Source organism: Notolabrus celidotus, chromosome 14 (genome assembly GCF_009762535.1).
Source record: "Notolabrus celidotus isolate fNotCel1 chromosome 14, fNotCel1.pri, whole genome shotgun sequence".
In the NCBI taxonomy this organism is placed as follows: Eukaryota; Metazoa; Chordata; class Actinopteri; order Labriformes; family Labridae; genus Notolabrus; species Notolabrus celidotus.
Window position 1 is genome coordinate 18,006,510 of NC_048285.1, and position 26,691 is coordinate 18,033,200.

Here is a 26,691-nt window from a genome sequence, read left to right on the forward strand (position 1 = left end):
AACCGAACCAGATCTGAACTTGAGCAAACCAGAGCCAGAACCAAACCAGAACCAGAACCGAACCAGAACCGAGCCGAACCTGAAGCGAACCGAACTGCATCAGAACCGAATCAGAACCGAATCAGAACCGAATCAGAACCGAATCAGAACCGAACCGAACCAAACTCAAGCAAACAGGACCAGAACCAAACTCAAGCAAACAGAACCAGAACAGAGCTCAAGCAAACAAAACCAGAACCAGAACCAAACTCAAGCAAACAGAACCAAAAACAAGCTCGAGCAAACAGAACCAGAACTAAACTCAAGCGAACAGAACCAGAACCAACTCAAGCAAACAGAACCAGAACCAACTCAAGCAAACAGAACCAGAACCAACTCAAGTAAACAGTACCAAACTTGAGCAAACATTATTAATGTCCTCAGGTTGGCATTGAGAAAAATCAGACACCTCAGCTTGGATGGGCTGATCCGATTTCTCCTCTCAGTGAGAATTTGCCCGGTCTTTGAGAAGAGCCATAACCCTAACCCTTTCAGAAGGAACAGATGAACCCACGATACACAACCTCCCCTCCATCACCTATATCTTATATCCTCACATGTGATTGGCCGCATGGCCGCCATACTGACCAATCAAAACAAAGTTCTGCTGTGAGCAGAGCTGAGGCTGAGGACTGTGAGAGCTAAGCAGTGAAAGGAAAAAACTGGGAGCCGGCTCTCTCTCGATGCGAGCTGGCTCTTCTGATTCACTATAACGCATCGGCTCTCAGAGCCGCAGCTTTTGATTATGAGACATCACTAATGTGCTTAATCTGTGTTACAATTATGAGGGAGTCCTTGGACAATTTTCTCACCTTAAAGGGGTCCCTGGCTCCAAAAAGTTTGAGAACCTCTGCTCTAGGGTAACCATCGTATTATATTGCAATTATTTACATCCAAGTAATCATGACCATTTCTTCTATATACTGTAACCCACATATTGGGTATTCCACATCTTCAAATAATTATCAAGTGTCCATAATGTTCATAACATACTAAACAAGAATTGTTGTAATCTTTCCAATGTAATTCACTTACCTATATCAGCAATGTCTGCCCCATCTACCTTCAATATTATATAATTTATCTCTTTGTTAGCAGATTATAAGGATAAAACAATCTCTTACAGATAATAACTGTAATGTTGGGTAAAATTGTGGAAGGACGACCCAAGTGCAGATTACAAATAAAAGGTTTAATAAACTAAAGGTACAAAAAAACTTACATAAAATGTACAAAAACTAAATCCAAAAAAGAAACACAGAGAACACAGAAGAGATGAACAATGATCCAACCCAAGACAAGGGAAACAGAGGAACTAAATATACAGAGTAATCTACACAGACAGGTGTGGAACACAGGACACAGGTGAAGCAAATCAGATTTATCAAAAAAGGAGGGAAACACATAAGAGCAGGAAGTAAAACTAAAATGGACACACTGAACTACAAAATAAATCAGGAAACAAAATACAAGACTAAGAAACAAGACAATACAACAAGAGACATGGATCACTACACATACAAGGGAGACAAAGGATAACTAATACAGAATAAAAAGGAAAAAAACTAAACATCAACTCATGACGACATTATCAACTTCACCCTAGTTAGCTATTAATACAATATCCATATAGGGGCCCCATATGTTCAAAAATGTCTCCTGTCAGTTGTTTAATTTAAAAAGTGCATGAGCACAATTCTACAACCTGTGGTAAGGGCCAATCTACACCACAGGGTCTGGTGATGTGATAGTCTAATCCCCTATGTTACTATACCTAATATGCAAAGTATAGGGCTCCATAACAACTTTGTTCCAAGAACTTGATTGAGGAATGCTTTTATATTTTACCATAAATTCCAAGTCATTTGGCATTCATAAATCATCTGTATAAATGTGCCTCTTCTCCTATCAAATCTTCAACAAATGTCATTGTCAATGATTCCTGTAGTTTTAGTCTTGCCATTTATCTAAACCTCAAGGTCCCCATGCTCTCTTGATTCTGCTGAGTTTCCGTGGATTTCATTGTTGTATTAGATTATAGAATCTAGCTGCCCTGCCTTTAATCAACTGGTTGTCCTGTCATATATCCTGTACCACTGTTTGAGGCATGATGGGGAATTTTCTTTGTATATCAGCTCCTCAATTGAAGATATTTCAAACGTCACTGTTTCTTCTCATGCAAGCATCACTTGTTTGAGTCATTTTTTCATTCTGGTCCCTTGTTTTGGAGATTGCTTGTTTACTTGAACTAAACAGCTTTGAGACTCAGCTTCTAGGTCTAAGTTACAGATGGATTTTTGGGATTGTTATAATTGACAAATGGCTTATGCTGAATCCAATCTTTGTCTCAACTGGGATTGGGCTCTCAGATTGCTGTGTTCACTGACCGTTAAGTGAATGTGATTCATACAAAAGTTGCTAAGCTGTGAATAACATGCCAAAAAGAGTGATAAGGAAACGTTTATCAGTCTTTGTCATGTGTGCTTGAAGCCTTGACCAAAAATGGACCCTGATGAACTTTGGAGACCTCGAAACTTCCTGGTTGAGAGAAAGTAGATTCATAATTGTGTAGTAGTCCTTCAGGTGACTCAAAAAAGGCTGCAGAAGGTTCCAGACGAAAGCAAGGCTTCTGTTACCATTCATCATTTAGAGAGGAAGGATTCAGTTGACCAGAAAACAAACAAAGGAAGCAGACTACTGGCCTGCTAAAGGACCAGAGGGGAGGCTAGCTACCATAAAAGGAGCAGGTCCAGAAGCTGTCTGCCTGAGACAAACTAATGCACAAGACCTTTTATAGCTTCTTGCAGTGCACCCCTGTTGTGTCATTAAATGCTTAAACAAATGCTGTTGTCCAGTGTCCAAAGGTTTGTGAGCAGGATTTCCCATGATCATATCAGACACAGTTTCCCTTTGCAAGAAAAAAAAAAGTAGAATTGTAGTGTCAAGCAGCTCAGATGGAGAGGATGAGGACAAGGCAAGGAAGGAAATACTCCTGCTATTGTTCAGGATTACAAAGCCTTTGTGTTTCAATAATGTAGCTGAGGTAATGGGAAGGTATGGCTCAAGAAGTGAGGCTGTGTTAATGTAAAGGGAATGAGTTCAGGAAATAGGAAAGCCCAGTGATGCATTAAAAGGGTCAAAATGGAGAAAATGACTGTAATCTTGGTAAATTCTCTTACCCGCCCCTCATCTCTCTCTCTCTCTCTCTCTCTCTCTCTCTCTGTCTCTCTCTCTCTCTCTCTGTCTCAATTCAATTCAAATTTGCTTTATTGGCATGAACAAAGAGATGTTATTGCCAAAGCACATAAATTCATATACTACATTATATATATTCACAACACACTACACTCACCATAAATACATTAATCACACACCATATTCATTACATATTATATTCATCACATACATATCAACCATAATTACATATATTACATATTCTATACGTATTAATGAACGATTACCCATACAGCATATCTCTCTCTCTCTCTCTCTCTCTCTCTCTCTCTCTCTCTCTCTCACACACACACACACACACACACACACACACACACACACACACACACCACACCACACTCACACTCACACTCACAAAAACAACCAAAACCAATAGACAACAAATGAACCCAAAAACAACAGTAAAGAATGAAAAATTAAAATGAAAAATTAAAACTGAGTAAGGTAGCTTTGATCAAAGGAACAGTCAAGGCAGGTGAGAGAATTCAGACTTGTTCATTTGTTTTGGGGGGATATTTTTGGTATTTTAACTAATAAAGATAATTAAGACCTATTTGGTAAAGAGGAAATTTGTTTAAGCTTTATGTCTGGTTTTACTAATGAAAAATACGTATAAAGTATCTATTTAAAAAAAAAAAGATTTACACAGAGAGGTAATAGGGAAATAAATTATTTATAAACAGTAGGTCAATTTATCTGTATTCTCATGAAAAAGAAAGAAACATACATGCGGATTTTCCCATCATGTCTCATAATCTGAATTTCCTACATGGCCTATTAAATAGAATATGAAATATCAGCATTCTTGTATGTAATTATGCATTTTCAAATACAAATATTATTCAGGTTTTTTTTTTCTTTTACTTTTTTAAATTGTAGAACTATTCAGACAGACGGACGTACCAGTAATCAAAAAGCCATAGTTATGAGGAAAGTTAATAAAAAGATCATTGTAAATAATTAGAAAATTACCCTGTAATACATTTTTGTTTGTACCTGATTCAAGGGATTCAAACAACATTCGAAATCGATTTTAAAAAAGAGGAACTAAGGTAGGTGAATACCAGTGAATTTTCTTCTTTTTTTTATTTTTTATTATTGAACATGGTAAACAATACAATGACAAACACTACAGACATGTGCTTCAGACAAATCAAATACTCCAAGAGACAAGGAAGAGGAAACAAAGAGAAAACAAAAACAAAAAGCGAGACATATAACTCTTGTTAATATAGAAATTAGAATATATGCAATATCTCAGACACTAAGAGGAAAATCCTCTCCAAGAAACTCATTAAAACGGTCTATTGTTTTATTACTTTTTTTTGTTATCAATCAATTCAAGGGATTCAAAGTATAGTTTTAGTTCTTGTAAATAAACTGGGAAATAGGGGGTGCATTTTTTCAGTTTGCATTTGTGAATATGAAATTTACCATAAATATCATTAAATTCACAATAAATTCCATGTCTCTTTTAACATGTTTAAAATACATTATAACAGCCTTACAATCAATCATAAAATTATAAGAAGTTTTGCGTAGCAAATATCCTGTCATTTGGGACCAGAGAGTAGTGGAATATGTACAATTATAAAAGAGATGTTGAAGAGATTCTGGTTTGTCATTACAAAAAGTACAATTCTGATCAGTATTTAAGAATTTGGATAGAGGTAAATTATTTCTTTAATCTTATTGGATATACAGAACTTAAAAGGTAATAACCAAGCCCGCTGCCAGTCTGTATCATTGAACAAGTTATTCCAGAAAGCTTTCCCTCTAGGACCAACCCTCCTTTTTTCATTATTCATGTGTTTATTATTACATTTTTCATTTTCTAAATCCATACCATTTAGTATATTTTATAAGTGTATGGAAGCCCGTTTCCAACAGTAAAATAAAAAAAATATTTTAAAAAATGTTTTAGGAAAAAGTAAAAAAAAAAAAAAATTGGGAGGAAAAGTAAAAAAAAAAGAAAAAAGAAAAGTCAAGTCATAATAATGAGATACTAAGTCATAATTATTAGATAGGCCTAAATGGGCTTCCATGTGTGTTGCACGGCAGCTACAGTTTGAAGGGGCTGCGACAAAATTTTGCAGACCTTAATGGATATCATTATTGAAGACTACTTTAGATGTGGATCACAAATCGTGAAATAACCTTTTTGAGGGCATCCATTGTTTTCAATTACAGCATCAATAAAATAACCTGCAATGCTTCTAGCCATATCATTTTTCTTGAGAAACCATCAATGCAACCACTGATGCATATTCCATAGGGCTTTAATCTATCATAGCCATCTATATGCCATATATAGTTTGGCCCACAACTGACATACACGCGCGGTCTCAAACTGTTGTGCACACACAGTTCTACCCTGCACCCATCCATCAGTTGCATCAATTGACACACAGTTTCTCTGTAATTATTCTGGCCATCCAACATATTTGGTGCATCCAACTGTAGCTGTGTTGCTTGCCAAACGTTTGCAACTGAAAGTCTATGAAGGCATTAAGGTCTGCAAACGTTTGTCTCAGCCCCTTCAAACTGTAGCTGCGGCGCAACATTGAAGCCCATTTAGACCTATCTCATAATTATGACTTAGTATCTTATTATTATGAATTAGTATCTCATTATTATGACTCAGTATCTCATTGTTATGACTTAACGTTTTTTGTTTTTTTTTTACTTTTCCTAAAAAAAATGTTTTTATTTTTTTTATTTTCAATTAATTTTTTTAACTGGCGGAAGTGGGCTTCCATAGAATTGTAAATTAATTTTCATTAAGTGAATTAAACCTTTAGGGTGAATACCGGTGAATACATGTGTGTCCAGTATCCTCGTGATGTCACCGGAAAGACGTAGAGCAGTGAGCTTGCTTGACCAAAACAAATATGGCGGCCAAAATCACGATTAACAATGCAAAATATGTCGACACGCTTGTTTTTCTTCGTTTCTGTTGATTGTGACTGGTGAACTTACTCAAAGACAACATGTGGAATTACCATTGGACCAATGTATTGCTTTTTGGCGCAGTTCTGAACGAAGACACGAAACGAAACCCGGAAAACAAGCGGAAATGTCTGTCTCTCGTTTGAACCTAAACATCCGCTGCTGCAAAGCGTGTGTTTACAACATTAGCTCGACGTCTCAGCTCAAAAACAATGAAGAAAACGTGTAAAACAAGTGTATCCATACATGGGATCGTGGAGTCTTACTGTTTCGCGTTACACTAAGGACAACATAACGACCTTAACAAGATGTAGTTCACGTTTATAACTTCTCACCCTGAAACAACATGGACTTTGCCTTGGGGACAACTTGAGTGAACGGCGATGCAGAGTTAAACATAGACAAGTTGGAGAAATACAACAATGGGTTTGGTTAATTTCGTTATCTCCACCATCGGAAAATGCCTGGATGCAGTTTGTTTGCTGCTGGACCTGAATTTCCTCATCGTCCACAGTGTGGTGCGGACTGTCCTGGCGGTTATCACCTTCATAACCAGCCTGCCCACCCTCCTCCTCAACTCAGTGCTGGAGCTGGGAAACATATCCGTCTTTTTCTTGATGTCCACAGCAGAAACGACATCGAACGTAGCCCAAGGGGCTGTCACCATTTGTGGGAGCTTGGGTCTGGCTCTCGAGGGGCTGCTAGAGAGCCTGAAGATGGTAGGATACCTGTCCTTGCACGTGTTGCTTCGTGGGAAAGAGCACCTGTATCGAGGCCTGCTGTCAGTTCTGGATGGCTGTGGTATAGCTGTCAGTCTGGTGGTTTATTTTGCCAACACTGTGGTCAACTTTGCACTCATTACAACTCAAAATATTTACATGGCAATGGTGAGTGTTTGGCAAACTGTCTCAAGCCCACTGCAGAAGGTTCTGGAGCTCACGCTGACCTCCTGCACCTTTCTGTACAGCACCCTGGTTGGGACTTCAGCATTCCTGTGGTCACCTTGTAAGCTAGTGTTGGACTTTCTGGTCTCACTGGTCCACATGTTTATCAGCATCTTCATAGTGAACATCTATGGCCTCCTACTCACCCTCACTATTGCTCTGACTACCACTATCTACCTTAACCCAGAGCTGACGCGACAAGCTGTTGCACGAATAGTAGATTATATAAACTCTTTTCCTGCCCTGCAAAGACTTTTTCTGGCGATCCATCGCCTGGCTTTTGCTCTGCAACGCGCCCTGCAAAGCACCCCACAGTTTGCACATGATGCCATGCAGCGCCTACCAAGGATGCTCCATCACCTGTACATGTTAGAGAGGGGACTTTGGCAGCAGTTGTCTCGACTCAGCAGTCAGCTCAGTCTGGTTCTTAGGACACAACTTCAACGGGACAACAACAACAGAGAGCGTGGTGATGGTGACCCTGCAGAGGAGAGGCGTGACCCGCCAGATGGACGAGCTGGAGACGGAGTCGACCAGGAGCCGCTGGATTTAGTTCTCCCCTCGTCAAGCACAGACAGACCACTGAAGAAGCAGTTGTCTACAGGGAAAGAGAGTAAACCTTTGCCTGCTGAAGATCTGCTGACTCTGCTGAAGGAGCAGGAGGACAGAAAGAAGTGTGTAATCTGTCAGGATTGTACAAAGACAGTGGTGCTGCTGCCGTGCAGGCACCTCTGCTTGTGTAGAGAATGTACGAACATCCTCTTGAGGCAGCCCATCTACCAACAGAACTGCCCGCTCTGTCGACACATGATCCTGAACACTATGGATGTGTACCTGTGAGGGACCAACACAGAACCTGGTGTGACACCCTGCATCTATATTTGTCCACTGAAATGTTGTATTACCCATGTTTTTACCAGGTTGTTTTAAAGTCTGGTACATATTTTCTTGAAAAGACCAAAAGTAACGCCTTAATCTGTGTTAATGCTTCCTGGCTCAGACTCAAGCCTCTTTTATTTCCTCTTAAAAAAGCAAATAAGCCGCTCTGTAGCGAGGCTTTGCAGTTGCATCAGTTTGTTACATAAGAAATAAATGTAATTCAAACAGGTGAGCACATGCTTTTACTACAAAGACTGTATTTTTGCAGCAAGGGGATTTTACTGTTGGTTTTGGTTTATTTGGGTTATTGATAATTGAAAAATCAGAGGATATCAGCTGACTTCTAAAGTTTTGGTTTCTTATCTGTGCACTTTTTGTGAACAGAAAAGCTGTAAAACATGCTGTGTCCCAAAATAATTCTATAGTGCACATTACCTGTATTCAAGTTATAATACTGGTATATATTTGTCTATATAGTTGACTGTTTTTATAATTGGTTAATAAGAAATCAACATATTTAACTGTTTCAACTGAGAGTAAATAAAAGTTGCACAGTCCAATCAAACTATGGCATTAAAATGCCACAAATGAGTAAGTAGAGAGGAAAATGCTTACTGTTATTCAAATATAACTATGCTAAAACAATAAAAATCAACAATATTGTTTTAGTATTTTGTCCTCTGTGCATTGCATTTTGGGAAAACAGTTTCCAGCAGTACAGGACAGTTAAAAATCTGAGTTTAAGTGTACTTTACTTTGTTGATTTTCGTTGAGTTTTGCGTCTCAGTCTGATGCAGTTTCTGTTTTGGGGCTTTACGTGTTGAGAGATTCTGTTATTGCCTCATTGAGTCTCAGGTCTTGTAGCCATGGTAACCCATCAGTGCCCTCCCTGATGCTGAAATGTTTACCACCGCTCATGTCTTAAAATGTTGCGCGGTCAGTGAGCCAAGCTGTGGAGTAAAGAAGCCGACACTGTGCTTAAATGCATGAGGATACAGATGAACTGCACATGCTGTATATGTATGAATGCTCTGTGGAACCTTTTGTTCTGTTGTGCAGGCTTTTACTTTTTAAATGTACAGATGTACAAGGTAATCTATTTTTGCTGAGATCATGTGAAGAGTGAACAAAGGTTTGCTGATTTTTTGGGGAAATTTTCAGGCCGGTGTGATATACATTAGTTCTATTGATAGAGCTTATTCTAGTCTTCCAACAGAGGCATATTACAGTCACCTCCCAACACATAATCTATAAAAGGTTTTCTCTTTCCTTTGTCATTGTGATAAAACAGATATCTGCTGCGTAAAAGGAGCATAAACCAATAAGGTCTCACAATTGTATTTCTTGTTTTTTTTCAGTTAAAGCTAAAGCTAGTTGTTTACAGTTACATCACAGGGCATTACTGTCACGCAATTTGACATTTTATAATTGATATTAGCGTGGGGAAAGTAAGTATATATTTTTAATGCAAAGAAAAGAGATTTCTGCATTGTGTACTACATCACAGATATCTGGAAGGTGGTCTAAGTTTGAAACGTTATGAATCTGTAACTGATTCCCAGGGACCAGACCTCCTGAAGAACTATCATAAGATTGCACCTGAATGCAAACCACTCACCCGACTGTCATCTGTTTGTACCTGCAGTTGGTATGACCAAGTGTTAGACAATGTGATTTGAAGGTATGAATGTATATTTTAAAAAAATATTTTGGCTGCCATGTACCTTGTAACTGTTTTGTTAATAATAAAATGACAATGACTGAAACTGTTGAGTGATTTCTGCAGTACACAACGTGATCTTTGTGCGTGTTATCACAGACTTGCCGCTCAAAACACAGAAGACATGGATATATATCGAATGTGAAAGTAAATGAAACCTGAAGTGTATTGATACACAGATTATTTTGAAGATTATTATGAACCTTTATTTAACCAGATGGAAACCCATTGAGATCAGGATCTCTTTCACAAGGGTGAGCTGGCCAAGAGGTCAGCAGCACATGTCATAAAAACAGTTACACGAAAATGACAGTACAAGTTAAAACATACAATTTATAGAGGCATAGTGATAAAACCTTAGTTCCAAAAAATGAAGACAATTAATCCCAGAAGCTCATTGTGATGTCTGGAAATCTTCAGATTTTTTCATACATTACAGAATTCAAACATATTTAGTATACTTATATACATTAGTAATACCCCACCAACTACAAAAGGTGAGCTGCAAAGGCCATCTGTAATATCTGAACACCACCAGTATTCAGGAATATCAACAGTGGTAGGCAGTTACAGTAAATTTACTTGAGTTCTGTACTTCAGTACATTTTTGGAGTATCTGTACTTTACTTGAGTATTATTTTTTGGGTATACTTATTACTTTTACTCCACTACATTCAGAAGACAATTATTGTACTTTTTACCCCACTACATTTCTATCAGTGCACTAGTTACTCACTACTTTAGCTTTGAAGTCAGCTCATGAATTTCCTTCTCTTTTCTGAAATCTGATCGCTAAGATAGTAAAATGTGTTTGTGTAGTTCTGTTTGTCTCAGTGGTTTAGACATAGCTGTATATTGTGCGCCCCCACAGATGAAAGTGGAACACAGAGCAAATTTCACTCAGATCAGGCCGTTCATGAAGAGGTGGTAATGATGGCTATAATTCTCCACCTGAGCCCCCATGGTCATATCTTCAGCCCATGCTAGAGGCTTTTGAAATGAAGAATAATACATATCGTTTGAAATGTTCTCCCTGTTTCCCACTCTGCCCAAACATACAAACATTCACTGTCCAACCTGAGAAAGCGTGTTGAGCTACGTAACATTTGTTTCATTCCAGATGAACATTTCAAACTAAGTTGTCTGTTCTTGGAGTAACTAAGTTGCTGATTTTATTCCACGGTATAGTTTTTAGAGATTTCAAGTAATTTTTAACATAATGAGCACTCCTATGAATGCACTCCTATGTATTCTTGACTGCACTTATGCTTTGTGAAAATACAACGTTTTGAGATTTTTTAAAAAGTAGTTTGAATACTTAAGTATTTTTAAAAGCAAGTACTTCAGTACTTTAACTCAAGTGATAATTTGACTGAACAACTTTCACTTGTATTGGAGTAATATTTGACCAGGATGATCTACACTTTGACTTCAGTAATGAAGCTGTGTACTTTGTCCACCACTGAATATCAATAGATATCAAAGCCAATTTACATAGCTTCAGAAAGGAGGGATGTATACCTTATGTTACACAAAAACAAAAAACACCCAGCAAAAAGAAAAAAAAAAGCCTCAACACCAAGGTTTAGGAGCACTCTACATAAAAAAATACATCAACATCTATCACATCCATCAACCATCTCAGAAGTACAGAATCCCTGGTTCTGTTCTGTTTCCACTGCTGCTGGTTGTGCAGCCTTCAGGTCAAGGGTACTGTCAGGGATTTTGGGCTTCAAAAATGGAAAATAAATAATACTGAAATTAATAAATTAATGTTCTAATATTTTTGAGGGTCCTTGTCAGTCATGGGTTATCCCAGTGTAACGTGAGGGTTCAATGTGTGGTGGTTAGGCCATTCTATTAAAAGGAGCCAGAAGGATGGAGACGGATAACTTTCTCAATAGCACTTTACTGTCGCCACATTCAGACAGCCTCAACCTGAACACTTCCTTGTCATTCAATCACATGTCACAGAACCAACCAATCATAGGCTAGGATGTCCAAGCTTCAGATAAACGTAATGAGAACCACAGAAGTACATTCAACATGTTTTGGTCACAACCACAAGATGCTTTAGAAAGTATTCAAGTAAATAGTTCACTGTAAAATAATATAAACATAATCCATCAATCCATCCATTATCTTGACCGCTTATCCCATTGGGGGTCACGGGGGGCTGGAGCCTATCCCAGCTGGCTTTGAACGGAAGGCAGGGTACACCGTGGACAGGTCGCCAACCTATCACAGGGCTTTTAACCTTAACTCAAATACATTAATTGACTATCCTGCTAAAGCTTACACTAGCTTTTATCCCACATACATTGCCCCTGCTTTAGATACAGCTCAGGAAAAAACAAAGCAGGGAAAGGCACCACAAGCAGCCTGTTTTAACTGAAGAGGAGAGCCCAGGTGTAAATATTAATGAACATATGAATGCCATTTGGCTGCTTCAGATTCAGAGACCTGGTCTTGTTCATTACTTGTTGTCGCACTGGGATGCTAAAACAGCACATAGCTATCAGTAATGTTTTACCACACCTGTGCTTCAGCTGCTATGAAAAGTCAAAATGTTCGCTGTGAAAAAGATTTATTTTCAGTGGGGACATAAAGCAGTCTACAGAACCAGTTTTCCATCTTGCATTCCTATCATACATATAGTTCACTTATAGCTCTGTCTTTTTACCAAATTTGGGTTTAAATGATTTAACCATCTGTCCATGACGTTCACACAGCCTGCAACTTGTCCTTAGGGCTTTCATACATAGAGTTCTTTAAAAAACTGAAATACAGTAGGAAACGCTTCTCTGAGGGTTTGAAACATGAGATTACAGATTCCTTTCCACATGTCAGCACTGAGTCAGAGATAATGCAACTCATGATTCTTGGGAGGGTTCAACATTTAGGTCTTGTATCTGTGACGCTAAAGGGATTGTTTGGGGGTCAGAAGAGAGGGCCCCTAATGGTCATATGGGACCACTTACAGTAATGTATGACAATTCACCAGAGCTTTGTGGTTTTTCAGCATCATTCTTTTTCCCAATGCTGCTTAAAATAGCCACAGATCAACACTTTATATCTACTCAAATTAAAGAACACACCCAATGACATTAAACTACAATGTATTTTGGTTTTATTGTATGTATTTAAGATAACAGTGGAATCTAAGCACCAGTACTTAAGGTATTGGCAAGATCCGTTTTTACAACAAGTTTCCATTGGATGACATAAAAGTAAACACTGCATGACCTGCCTCAGTAACATTTATGTGTCAGTTGTAAATGAGGATGGTGTTAATGGGGGAGAGGAAGTTTAATGTCAGGGGAAGAGCAGGGAGGAGTAAAACAAGAGGAGCGTCATACTCTGGGGATTTGACCTCTCCGTTTTGACCCTCTGGTCCTGGTCACAGGGTAGTGTGGGAAAATGTCTGATCGTAGTGCACTATTACCCGCTTAACTCAGACTCTATTTCAATTTTAAGATTGCTGTCTGCGCCTCCAACTCTGACTTTGAATTTCTTCATCGTCTAAAGAGATTTTTTTAAACTTTGGTGTCCCAACAGTGAGGAAACCTCTTGAAAACGAAATGGGCTCAAGGCACTCCCATCCTGATGAAATGTCAAATATTGTGAAAACTACATACAGTCACCATGACCTCTGACCTCGCTATGAGGGCACATAAACAATAAGAAAATGTCCCTCCAACATGAGCTATGGGAGGGTAATGTTTCTATTTCTGATAGTAGCCAGAGGACCATTGAATTCAAAGTGTAAACAACAGTTTGACGGTAATGTGATGAGATGGATGAAGAAGGCACAGCCAGCTCATTTGTCCTGGCCTCCACCCAGACCTGACTCCTCTGTGATGAAGAGGTTTGCTGTAATTGATCCAGATTATCCTGATAACCTTGAATAAATGCAGTGTTTGATGTATGGGCTCAGCAGAGATTAAAGCGGGTGACTCCTGGAGGAAGCTGGATGATAACCATCAGGTCAGGGGACTCATTAGGAGTTCCCTCCATGGTGCTTGAACTTTCACCTCTAGACTGAAATGTGCCACTGTTGCTACACAAAGCAGTGATGGTAAATACTGAGAGAGAACAAAATTACTTATTAGATGGCTGCTTTTAAATACACAGCCTATAACATTGATGATTGAAAGAATTTAAAGTTTGCTCTGGTGGGATTACTTCCTGGTTATGCCACAACAGCATGGCTGTGGGCTTGTGTTCAAGATTTGTTCTTGTCAAGAAAGTGCTGCAAAATTTACCTCCTAATGTTCAGTTGAGGTTACTTTTGATTACCAAGTTTTCTCTTTTGTATTATTGATGAATATGCTATGGATATACCCAGATAAAGACAGATGAAGGAAATTTATTTTAGTGAATTTTAGCCCACTAATATACATAGCTGCATGGAATCATTCATTTTACAGACTCATCTGCTAAAAGTTTAAAACCCCATTCAGTATTCAAAGATGTTTGATGATGGATCAGTTTATGTTTATTTATGAATGAGCACAGGGTGAATCAGTAAGGCCTGCTCATTGATCAGTCTAACACATTTCTCAGGTTTCTTCCTCTGCTGTAGTGTTTTGTTGTTGTTTTTTACTGAACCTAAAAGGTAATGTAAATCAGTGAATTCCATTTAAGGTAAGTGTTGATGAATAAGTTTGAGATTCTTTCTTAAATATTGAAAATGTTAAAATGGTACAACTCAGAAAAAAAAAAAAAATTTGTACAGCCTCTGCTGCAAGAACCATACATTCAATATATGTATATTATGTTGATTAAGTTGGCTCTAATATCACATAATGTGATACTCATCACTCTGAAGCAGATGTTCATGCGGGACCATGTGTCTCAGTGGCTGAATTGTGAAACAACACTGCTCCCTGCTGGACAAAGCAATACCTCAAATTCCACAACACCTTCTTTGATTGAAGTAGTGCCAGATCATTGTTTCAGGTAATTGGGGGATTATAATGACTTGAAGGAGAAGAGCATGTTCTGAAATAAGACATCTCTGACACATTAGCATGATTGTTGATTTTCTTATTGTATTCAGACTAAATCGTCTCCGTTGTTGCTCTAAATATAGTACAAGGAAACTGACTCTTCTATATTCAAATCTCTTGACTCCAGTAAAAGCTTATTGGTGAATACGTTTGCTTGATTCATCAAGAATGGGATGTGAAGACAAATTTTTAGCATCAAAAATATGCAACCAGTGGAGCTATTTCTGTTTCTTGGCTTGAGGCAGAGCTAGAAATCCTCTCGTGGTGATACCTTGATCTTGGTTATTGTGCCTCTGATTAAGCAGCACTCCCTGCCTTCTTTTCGTGGTTTTGACATAAGAATTTAGATTGGTCAGGGTTATGGGAACAATATGAGTCAATCATAAAGCCAATCCAAGGTAGATTAGGCTGAATCAGAGCGGTCTTATGATTCTTTCTTAAAAAAAGGTGATTTATCTGTAGCTACGAGGGGCTGCCTGGGGGATCTGGATGTGAGTGTTTTCTTAATATCTGGCTCAGCCCTATATACACTGTCTGCACTAACTCTTGTCATGCTGTCTTGCTATCTAAAATACACTATATCTGCTGTGACAGTTTATCCAGATGTCAAACTTTGTCCTCATTTTACCCAAACAGACATCCGTCCACCAATGAGAGCTCATTATTTCTGTGTGATGTCACGGTCTGCTCAGCCATCGGCTTCAGGCAGTTAGAGAGCAATTTACAGGCCATGAACTAATGGAAATAACTTATTGATGCCATGGCAAGATTGATCAACTCCCTGCTTCTCTCATTCTTCCCCAAAGGGAAAACTTACGAGGAGAGATTTAAAGCTTAATTATGTGTGGGGAGTCTCAGGGAGTGAAGGGAAAATAACAGTTCCTCATGTGTGAGGTAGTGCTTTCGACAGGCTCAGAAAGACTTCTTCATGTTCTGGTTTTTGCATGTTTACCTTGCCGGAGAAATGACACAGCTCTAGAAAAATGTCAATAGACTTTAAGAGAGACTCAGTAAAATAATGCATGTTGTAATTTTAGACTACAACGCATCATTAGTGACAGGAGGAGGAAGATGACTGGCATTTACCAGCACATAGTGTTGAAATGTAGCTGCAGTCTGTCAGGGTACTTTAAGCGTTTGGTGAAATCATTAGGCGAGAGGTAAACAGAATAAATCCAGTGGAAAATGAATATTTTCCAACCTCTTTCATTTTGGTATTTACCGTGGCACTGCTCTGTCTTTGGGGATGAAAACCAGAGAGAAAGGTGTTAAATATGTATGATATATGTGCAAAGTGATTGTTCAGGCAGTGGTGGAAAGTAATCAGATACTTTTACTGTTCTTTGGAGGTTTGTGTACTTTGCTGGAGCATTTAGCTTGTATCCTATTTCAGAAACATAGTCCTTGTTTTACTGCTGCTACAGCTAGGGGCATGTCCAGATGGGTAGTCAGGAGTGGCTTGGGCCCCCCTTGAAATCTGTTTGGCCACCTCAGGTTCCACACCAAAAACCTGAGCCATGATTGGTTATTTGTCTTGTCAGAAGCGGAATTGTAACAATCAACTGCAAAATCAAAAAGTAGAAAACTACTAGACAGGTGCACAGGAGAAGGATCAGTCCAATCGAAAATTGGAAGCTAACTCCTGCACACTGACTGTCAAAAACTCATTTACATTTCTGATACATTGCCTATAACTGTATTTCAAAAGCTAGACAGTATGCAGAAGTTTACTTGCAATTAAATACTTTACATTTTGACTTTGGACACACATCCTCTTTTTGACACCGTAAAACAATATGTTTGGAAGATTTAAACATTGCCACTCTGTTGCGTTACCTTTGAAGGTCAAAAAATTATGCACAATAATATAACTAAATGCACTAAATTAAAAATGTATTCATATATAAAGATTAGACCAATGGGTTACAATCTTTTTGGAAATTACACCTTACGAAAATCATTCTCTGGTTGTGGCCTCTTTTTATGTTTCAGATGTCTTTGAGTTGTTAACAGCTCCATCAGAGGTTCTTTCATTCCACAACATTTTGAAGCTCAATTTTCAATCATCTACATCAATTAGGAGTAGTAGAAAATGTACAAAAGTAAAGCTGAATAAAGTATTACCTCTTGTTCTTCGAACAGCTATAATAGAAAGGGACACATAAATGATGTTGCATTATTACACTTATATAATGTCATATATAATAAAACATCACTCAAAGCAGCCAATCTTCAGCAAAATGAAAGGCACATAGTGAGAAAGTGAGGCGAGAGCTGATTTACAGCATCAAAAAAAGAAACATGTCAGTAGTGTATTTTCAAAACTACAATTATTTATTATTTTACATGTTAGCTGTGCAGAAGTTGTCGGGAAACAAAGTGCAATAAAAGTATGAAAGCTGTTTGAAGTCGTGGCCCAGAGTTGGCTGCAGGCCATCGTCACATCATCTGTTACAAGAATTAGGTGTCACAGCAGTTGAAAAGCTGCAGGTGAAGAAACATTAGTGCCCATGTGTGAACACTATACTGCACCAGTGCAGTATGTGCCATTGAAAGTAACATTGTCTGGAGTGTTTTTTATTTATCATCCAAATACAGATGTACAACGTCTCATCTTATTAACTTTTCTTTATCCAGAACTCCTTAGTCATACCAAAGTCAAGAATAGGTGGTGGTTTGTTTCCCAGAGTTAAGAAATGACTCGCTTTTGTTCACTTGTCATGCAAACACAGCAGAGTTTTTCCAGTCTGAGTACACCAAGAAGCCAGTGAAGGTGCTGTCTGTTTTTGTGCTGGAGTAAAACCCATTGTATTCTGACAGAGCCATCTGGACCCACACCTGGTCACCAGGGATGAGGTGGAGCAGTGAGCCACCTGACAGAGACGCCGGTTTGGGCCAGTTACCGTAGAACTGGAAATAAGATGCCACAGTGTGTCCGTTCTTCATCAGGTCAAACTGCAGACTGGATCTGTAGACGGTGGCATGGACGGCAAAGTAGTAAACCCCTGGCACTTTGCAAGTGAAGCGTCCCGTCTCTGGGTTGTAGTCGCCATGTTCATTGAGCATGATCTTGTCGAAGCGGACTGCTTCAGCTACAGTGAGAGGTAAAGTGAGGCCATCTGATAGTTTGGCATTGAAAGCAGATTTGGGGGCAACGGCACACTCTCCTGCCTGGCCTCTCTCCCCTTTTACTCCTGGGTCACCACTGTCCCCTGTCAGGCCTCTTATTCCTGTCTCACCTGAAGAAGAAATAAAGATAGACATGAGAATCTTCCTGCAGACGATAAGTCACACATGTATACTTTTTAAATCAGAGCACCTGGGCTGCCTCTGTCCCCTTTTTCTCCCTTCTCTGCTGGAGCAGCATCTCTCCCATCCCTCCCGTCCCTGCCAGGCTGACCAGGACTGCCATGTCCTCCAGGAGATCCGGGGATACCAGGGAGACCAGTGCACAGACTGGGAGGGATCTTGTTGTCTTCTAACTGGTTGGAGAGATGGACTTGGAGGATAAGGAGGGAGTGCAACAAGGGCACCAACCTGAGAGAAGTCATTGCAGTTTGAGGGCTGAGAAAGAAAACATAAAGAGGTCAGACTCACAAAGACGAAGAGAAGGATGAGTGGAAACATCATAGTTTACATTCAGGTTTGTGTGGGAGTAACACCAAAGCTCACACAAAACTGCTTATGATGAGGTAATAGTGATGTGATCAAACAAAAGAGCACCACAATTGCCACTACAAACAATTCAAATTACACAGTATCATATAACAGAAGGAGGGAGGGCATATAACAATAGAAAACACAACATATACAAACATTGAAATCAGTGTTTCAAGACGTCAATAAATGATTTGTAATGTAAGCAATCAAACATGCTGTGGCACTAAGCTGCAAATTTGGCAAAAAAGGGAAGCTACCAAATGAATTACAAGGACTACTTCTCTCTCAGGCATTCCTGTTATAATGTTTAACCATACTGATTGGCTGGAAAGATAGCTGTTTTTTAAGACTAGTTCTTCTTTACTGAGAGGATCAGACAGTGAATAGAGTGGGTAACCAGAGAGAGTGGGGGATTGCATGTAGCAGTTAGATTGGAATCCTGGCAACCCGCTTTGAGGACTGTGGGCTCTGTTATTTAACCGCAGTGCCAGACCAGAGACCAAGCAAGAAGACAGTTAGTCCCCAAAATGACAGTAAAAACTGATCGATAAGTATCTTATTTTAAGTCCTAAACCAAACCTAATTTCTTTTTTATACATATTTCATCATGCACTTTGTTGTGACATCATTCAAAATCCCTTGCTTGGTTGGAAGACTAAGTAAAATATAATTGCACTACATAACTGAGTCATCACTTTTTATTGGAAGCCGTTTCTATGCCAAAACTGTCTTTAATCTTAGAAATAATTTAGAAAATATGTCATTGTGTATCCTTTTTCCACCAGAGCAGACACATTCAGACAATCTAATAGCTTTAGACTTATAAAGACAAGCCCAGACAAATGGAGGTTACACAGAGGTTTGACTGTAACAACGCCCACATGGAGCTTTTGTTTATTGACACAGGGGTAGTTTTTTGACCCAGCCTGTGATTCCGCTTTCTCAAATAACGGGCTGTAGTGATACCAGCATGCTCCGTTTCAGGGAAGGCATATGGTGGAAAGTGATGGGGGGGGGATTACAAGAAATTTCAGAAATTGTACCAACCTAATTGCAAGAAGCAATGGCTCCAACTGAAAAAAAAGATTTAAAAAAACTCCCTTTAAGTTAATTGTTTGGTGCTTATCCTCTGTTAAATTTCTTGTCCATGTAATAAACATGGTTCAGTGATAGGTGGCCATTACAAAACTTAGTTTGTTTAATTCATGAGGAGAAAAATGAGTCAAATTCCTGACTTAATGCTGAATCATATCCTCAAAGCAAACATGGCATTCTTTGTTACTAAACAGGTGTTTCTGATCACAGTTTGATGCAATGCTGAATACCAGACTGCCTGCTCATACACTACTCACAATCTCAAATAAGGTAAAACCATTTAGTGTCAATTAGTCTCTCTTTTCCTGTCTTATTCCATTTCCTGTTATCTCAGACCCTCAGCTGACCCTGCATGGACAAAATGACAGATACGGAATTACACATTTATATTATGTAAGATCAGTGTATCTGTATTACGACATCCTGTCTCAGACTTGTTTTCTTGCTGAAGACACAGCTTGCCTCTACTGTTGTGGCAGCTGAGAGCTGTAAACTGAACAGATGAGCTAAGCAGGAGGGCTCCCAGCTGTTTAACAGAACCAGCTTCTAGTCGACTATGTTTATGTTTAAACTATCTGTTTGTACTGTTTGACTGTGAAAAAGGTTAACTTGAGTTTTTAATCTATCAGAAGCCTTCCACATTTTAAGTGGAAGTTTACAAAAAAGAAAGAAACAAAGGAGGAGGAGGTCAAGAAAAAGAGAGAGAGAAAGAGTAAGGGGAAAAAGGAGGAGGGAGACAAAAATCCATGTCAGCGTTCCTGGCAAAAGAGGAGCGCAGACAATACTGAGAGTCTGAACAGCTGTCAGCCACCACTCCTCAGTAGCTCTCTGAGGATTTCAAACATGAATGTTTTCAATAACCATGTAACTCGTTACTGATAGACCTCTAACGTGTGAAGTACTACGTTAACTGTACATCTGCACACTCTTATGACTTGTATGACTTATTACTTTCATAAGGGTTCATAATCTCCTGTTTGGTCAGAAAGTCAGGACATTCTTTCATTTCCTTTTTGAAGATTACTGTAACAGATCGTATGTCATGAAAGAACTGCATAGAAAACTGCAGCCAGTCATTAGACCAGAACTTTGATTTCAGCTTTTCTAGTTTACTTCGTTTCACTGTCTGGACTTTTCACTAGTGGAAGGATTGAGGTCCAAATACCTGATTTCTCTGTAAGACAGAAAAACTTTTGGCATGTTGCCTTAAGGCCAGCTGGAGTACAATAATATCCAAGTTTACTGTATGTCAGTAACAGGCAAGATGAGTGTAGGCTTTTTTAAACAAAATTTTGTTGAATCATGCCCTTACCTAAATAAAACATATGCAATTAAGCACATTTACTGAAGTACAGCACCAAAGTACCATCTTGTGGTCTTATATTTTTCTCCTACTTTACAATTTTACACCACTGCATTTTAGAGAACGCAATCAGTCTTTTGACTCTTTTATCTATTAACAGTTTGCACTATAGCAGAAAGAGATTTTCTACAGAAAAGGTGTATCAAAATAATGCTGACACTTGGTTGCATCTGTAATGATAATCTTTTAATTGATCAAGTTTTATTCTCTCTGTATCATTAAACTAAACAATCGTCTATACAATCCACAGTGATGCACTCTGGTGGTCTGAAGCAAATCGTTTCTGAGCCCTGCTCCAGACCATGTGCAGATTCCCTCTTTTTGAAGCTAAAGAGCACTACACTGCAGAAAAAAAAGCTCAACCTTACTTACCTGATGGTGATGATGATGTCTTTGAGAGCTGCTGATGTCTTTGAGTGACAAAGAGACTATAGTGGAAGCTGTTCCTCCGAGTCAGAGAGTCCTTCTGGGAAAAACCGAGAGGAAATGGTAATGAAGTCCAATTAGAAACTGGGGTGGGTGGGAGAGGACCGACTGAGGGTGGAGGAGAGAGAACAGGGTGGATACAAAGGAAAGTATTTGATGTTTATCCAGCAAAAATAAAATGGAAATGTTAAACTGTGAAATATAACTGAGACAAACCGATGCAAAGGAGGGATTTGGATGGACAAGAAAAGTTAACTTGAAGATGATAAATGAAGGAATGTTTGGAGGTTGCATAACTGTGTTTGGGGAAATCTCCAAGACAAAACCACAAAGTTCAGAGGGCTGTGGTCAGAAAAAAGGCATAAGCTACCACAACAACTGCAGCTGGATGAGCTGTCCTCCTCTCTTTATTTTCATGAAAAAGAACTTATAAAGTCAGAAAAGAGACCAACACGGACTGAAAAACACAAAAAAGGAAACTCACCTTCATGTTTTCTTTTCCTCACTATGGTTTTTATCATCAGTGGACAAGCTGAGGCAATTTGCTCCATCCAGATAACATCCTACTAATATCAGCTTTCCACTCAAGCAAAACTCTGTGACTCTAATCCTCTTTTGCCTCTAATCCTTCAGTGGCCGTGTTAAGTTGATAAAGTGAGAGGTCTTAATATGTATTTGGCAAGGAAGCCATACTCGAGCTGTCATATTTCCCAGCTCCTTTGAATTTAGGCCAATGAAAACATGTTTTTGCTGGTATCATGTGGTACTGACCCCAAAAGGAGGGGGTGTGAGGCAAAGAAAATGGAGCTAATGGAAGACTGTGAGACCATGGACTAGAGTCTAATGACTGTGGGATAGAATAAAGTAGAAACTAAACAGGATGAATAAACAGGAAGAAGTCTCAAGACCATCTTCACTTTAATTCAGGGATCAGAAATGACATTCAAACTTAAAGAGATTATTTTTGTTTCCTTCTTAATGATTACTAATTTGAGGAACATTTAAAGTATAGCTATATGAAATGCTCAAATCAACTAGTTTTCATATTCACAACAACTGCTTTAACTCACCCACTTACAGTAAGCAATATTTAAGATATGATTTATGCATAATTAAGGGCAGGAACAGAAGTGACTGCAAGGCATCACCAAAGCTAGTTTGTGACATAAAACTTTACACCTCAGGTAACTGCATGAAATCAGGCTCATAAATGAATGGATGAATGGATGAAAGAATGACCAAAATGGTGCCAACAACATGCCACAAATCAAAATCCACACATCAAGGGTGAAGCAATGCTGGACACATTCGGGAGAATTTGTTATCTTTTCACCCCATCAAAAAATGACTGTGAGGCAACAGGCATTGCTTGTGTTTGAGTATGGTCAGATGGCATGGTATGAAACAACAGTTTTCCCTTAGAGGTAACCAATCCAGCAAGTCTAGCAATGGGAAAATTTGCCACACTTATAATACTGTCATTTTCCTTTCCTCAAACACGGTGGCTGAAAGGCTATAAAATCATTCAGCTGAGTTCAAGGTTGCCAGTAGCATTGAATAGCAGCTATCTTCTGACAACGTATGTTAGCATTCAACCACATTGCCAATATAATAGTTATCTAACTGACACCTTTCCTCTTGGATTTGTAACATCAAATTGTAGAGTAAGCTGACTTCTATAATATTAGCTAGCTAATAAGTTATTAGGTTGGCTAGCTAATATGATGGCGATCTAGAAAGTCATACCATTCCTCTTGTATTTTGTAACCCATTTAACAATATGATTTGCGAGCTAATATAAGGTAAGCAAGGCAGTTATGCCTCTCTCCTTCATCATCTAAAGGTGCATTTCAACCAAGAGTCCCGGGGTCTTTTAGCCACAAGAACTACTTTACCCTGAAGTAAAAGGTTCCTGTGCCCCCATTGTTGTCTGCGTTTCGACCGCAAGCTGAAGTCCCGGGTAGATTGTGCAAATCAGGCTAGTGACGTATGGAGAAAAAATATGATATTATATAATATTTTGAAATCTTAATAAAAAACTAAAACTAGTATGCATTCCCAGGAACTCCCTCTGTGTTTCAACAACTGTGTGGACTCCACAAACACTGTTACACTCAACCGAAAGTCCCAGGACCTTTGAAAAGTACTACCCACCCCAAGCAGGGGCTTTTTAAGGGGTAGATTATCTACCCCTGAACTAAATTTAGACCATGGTTCCTCCGGTCGAAACGCACGTAGTTCAGGGGTAAAGTCCCTAGTTCCAGGGTAAAGTTCCTGCGGTCGAAAAACACCTTATCTTGTTTAATGTTGATGTAAACTAGCCATGTAACCACGTGCTAGGAAGTTATGCCTGTCCTCTGGAATTATCTATGCCGTAAATCATTAAATGGTCACATTAGCCAGCTATTGTAAGGTTAGCTAACTATTATAAAGGTAACTAGCTAATATAACCATTAGCTAGGAAGTTACATATTTCCCCTTTCATTGTGAAACTCATCTAAAGGTGTAATTAGCTAAGAAGTACTTAAGCTTGTGGATTAATGTTTTTATTTAATGAAAGGTGGAAAAAAGTTCATTTATTTCCATTATTCATTGTCTTTTCAGTTGCTTGCCAATCGATGAGACGTTTGTTTCCATTACCTACCTTGGAGAGTTGAAGAAGATTATGTTCTTATTTGTCAAAAATGAAACATACAGTCAAATATACGTTACTTGTTTGAATATGAAATTACAGCAGTGGCTGGCAGGTTATACAAATAGTGGCCTTCTTCAGTAATACCTGGGTGAAAATGCAGTTGTTTTTCTTTTCATGAATATTCAGACTCCGCTAGGAATCCAACTATTGGTGTTTATATGACTCAAATCTGTAAGGATAGACCATAGGCCATTAGTTGCTTTATGTACCTTTCTTTCAATGACAGCTGTGCATGGTCTCCAATGACTAAACTTTTAAAATGGCTTTGTGTAGAAATATTCAAGTGTGTCAGTATGATGAGCCTTGTTACAGAAAGTTATTTTTTTGCCATAGTTTTTGGAAACATAATGTAGACATTAAGAACTAATATAAATAAACACTTCAGCTTGAGCCAGGGGACCAAAGTTTCCTGGAGGGCTGCAGTTGCCTCACAGTTTGCAACCTCATCGGGTTAGAAAATTGTTTGTTTTATGACAGGGTAAGTCATTCATCAAAATTCACCAAGTCTTTATGAGTTCTTCACCCATATGAATGCAGATTTAATTACATAATTTATCATGAAAACAGACCCACGCCCTGTAGTTATAAATTTGGCCATTTTCTTTCAACATACATGGTCACACTTGAAACAAAGAGTGAAACTGCTCTGACTGAACACATGGTTCTGCTTAGTGTTTAGCTCTAAAACATTGAGTTTACGGGACTGAGGGGGAAGGGAACAAGGGCTGACTTTCCTTTGAATTTGACTCATCCAGCTGATGTGGGTAGCTTTTCAATGGGCTCCTGTAGAGGCACAGTGAACTATAACTCAAGCATGGTGAGTTAGGCAATGTTTTTAATTAGCCGCAACAGAATCAGCATATTTTGTGTCAGCTGCGCCAATTTCCTGTAAGAAACCATAAATTGCTGAGGGAGGATTTCGGTTAATTAGGACCATTTGGCAAACTAACAATTTGATGTCATTTCTGATAAGTGGTGGGGGTGAAGTGAAAATTCTGTCAGTGCTTGTGGTTCTCAAGCCTTTATATTTTTGTGACCAGAAAATTGACTGCCATAAATTTCTTTTAACATTTATTAAAAAACAAAACTCCCAAATCTATCACTGGTACAATACAGTCCAGCTCAACATTAAAAATATATATGTTGAAATGGGGCTGTAAGAAATCTTGTAATTATTTAATCCATCAATCAATCAATCAATCAATCAATCAATCAATCAATCAATCAATCAATCAAAATGTTGTCTCAAGATGCTTTTACAAACATAGCAGGTCTAGTCCCTACTCTATGTTAAATTATTAATAAAGACCCAAAATTAAGACAGGATAAAATCTCGATCTTATCTCATCTTAATCCACCATGGACATTGCACCTCACAGTATTTAGCTAGTTAGAGCGGCAAGGAAAAATGTCCTTTAACAGGAAGAAACCTCGAGCAGAACCAGACTCATGTTAGACAGCCATCTGCCTCGACCAAGTTTGGGATGGAAAGAGAGATAGCTGAGAATAATAGAGAGAGAGAGAGAGAGAGAGAGAGAGAGAGAGAGAGAGAGAGAGAGAGAGAGAGAGAGAGAGAGAGAGAGAGAGAGAATCATGAAGCACTCCAAAGATCTGTATTTAGAACACTGGAGAAACCAAACAAAGACCCAAAGTAGAATGAATTGTTATTTGACCCTAAACCGTGATTATAAATTATCTGAATATCTGTACAGTGTCAGAGATACAAAACAAAGACGTATCCTGACCAAATACAGGCTGAGCTAGCTGTAGATACAGGGAGACACAGGCAGACATGGCTGCCCAGAGAGGAGCTTCTATGTGCTCACTGCTCTACAGGGGACATAGAGACAGAGATGCACTTCCTCCTCCACTGTAGCAAGTTCTCTTTACTAAGAGATTCCCACTACAGGGAAATTACTAAAATAGTACCAAACTTCCCAACATTAACCCCAGAAGAGAAACTGTCAGTTCTCCTGGGGGAAGGGTCAGCAGCTCCTCTGGCTGCTAGATATGTGTCTGCCTGTCACAGCCTGAGGGAAGCACCATCCCATGGTGTTTGATTTTAGGTGAAGGTTTTATGAGCATACAGCATCAAGTGAGGACATTGAGATATGCTGTATGACACCATCGTTCATTAATGCGTATAAAATGTAATATATATAATATGTAATGAATATATATGTAATGTATGTGTATGAATTTTAGTAGTATAGTAGTAGCTGTTGCCGCTGGAGTCCGGAACATCCACAGCAGCAGGCCGTCTATTACAGCAACTCAGAGGAACCTACGAGGAAATGGAGCTCAGGGACTCCAGAAAGATCTATGGTTAGTAAGTATTGTGTTTTCTTATTGTTTGTAGCACCACTGTTCCAAAAAACTAAAGTATAGCAAATGCTGTGGCTTGTTTTGTAAAATGGTCAAACATGATTTGTGGTAAAATATGAATAGTTGGAAACTTGAAACTTGCGTTCAAGTGATTTGATCAGCACTTAAAAAAATAATGTCAGCATATGCTCCATTAAGTTACTGCTTTGGAGACTTTAGTCCCAATATATGATCTTTAGCACTGGGTACATTTTTCCTCAGGCACTTAAAAAACTCTGTAGAACTTCATCTGGTGAAGTTCGTGTCCTCCAACTTAAACTTTCCGGACCTTTTGGATACAGTTTAATGAG

The 26,691-nt window shown here is 38.8% G+C and overlaps 2 protein-coding genes across 4 annotated transcripts; one reads left to right on the plus strand and one right to left on the minus strand.

Moving 5' to 3' along the window:
* The first annotated feature begins 6,135 nt into the window (after window positions 1-6,135).
* Window positions 6,136-9,811, plus strand: rnf26 (ring finger protein 26). The gene has a single exon (XM_034701821.1). It carries the CDS (start codon window positions 6,645-6,647, stop codon window positions 8,004-8,006), a length of 1,362 nt encoding a protein of 453 aa, XP_034557712.1. The 5' UTR covers window positions 6,136-6,644; the 3' UTR covers window positions 8,007-9,811.
* A 7,279-nt stretch (window positions 9,812-17,090) lies between these two features.
* c1qtnf5 (C1q and TNF related 5) lies at window positions 17,091-22,208 on the minus strand. Of its 3 annotated transcripts, none has more exons than XM_034701088.1 (4): window positions 21,806-22,208; window positions 21,268-21,361; window positions 18,097-18,341; window positions 17,091-18,016 (listed from the first exon to the last, which is right to left on the minus strand). In XM_034701088.1, exons 3-4 carry the CDS (start codon window positions 18,326-18,328, stop codon window positions 17,496-17,498), a joined length of 753 nt encoding a protein of 250 aa, XP_034556979.1. In that variant the 5' UTR covers window positions 18,329-18,341; window positions 21,268-21,361; window positions 21,806-22,208; the 3' UTR covers window positions 17,091-17,495. The 3 variants fall into 3 exon arrangements, with proteins under 3 accessions (XP_034556979.1, XP_034556976.1, XP_034556977.1); XM_034701085.1 differs by having other exon boundaries at window positions 21,268-21,429; XM_034701086.1 differs by lacking the exon at window positions 21,806-22,208 and having other exon boundaries at window positions 21,268-21,515.
* Between the last annotated feature and the right edge of the window lie 4,483 nt (window positions 22,209-26,691).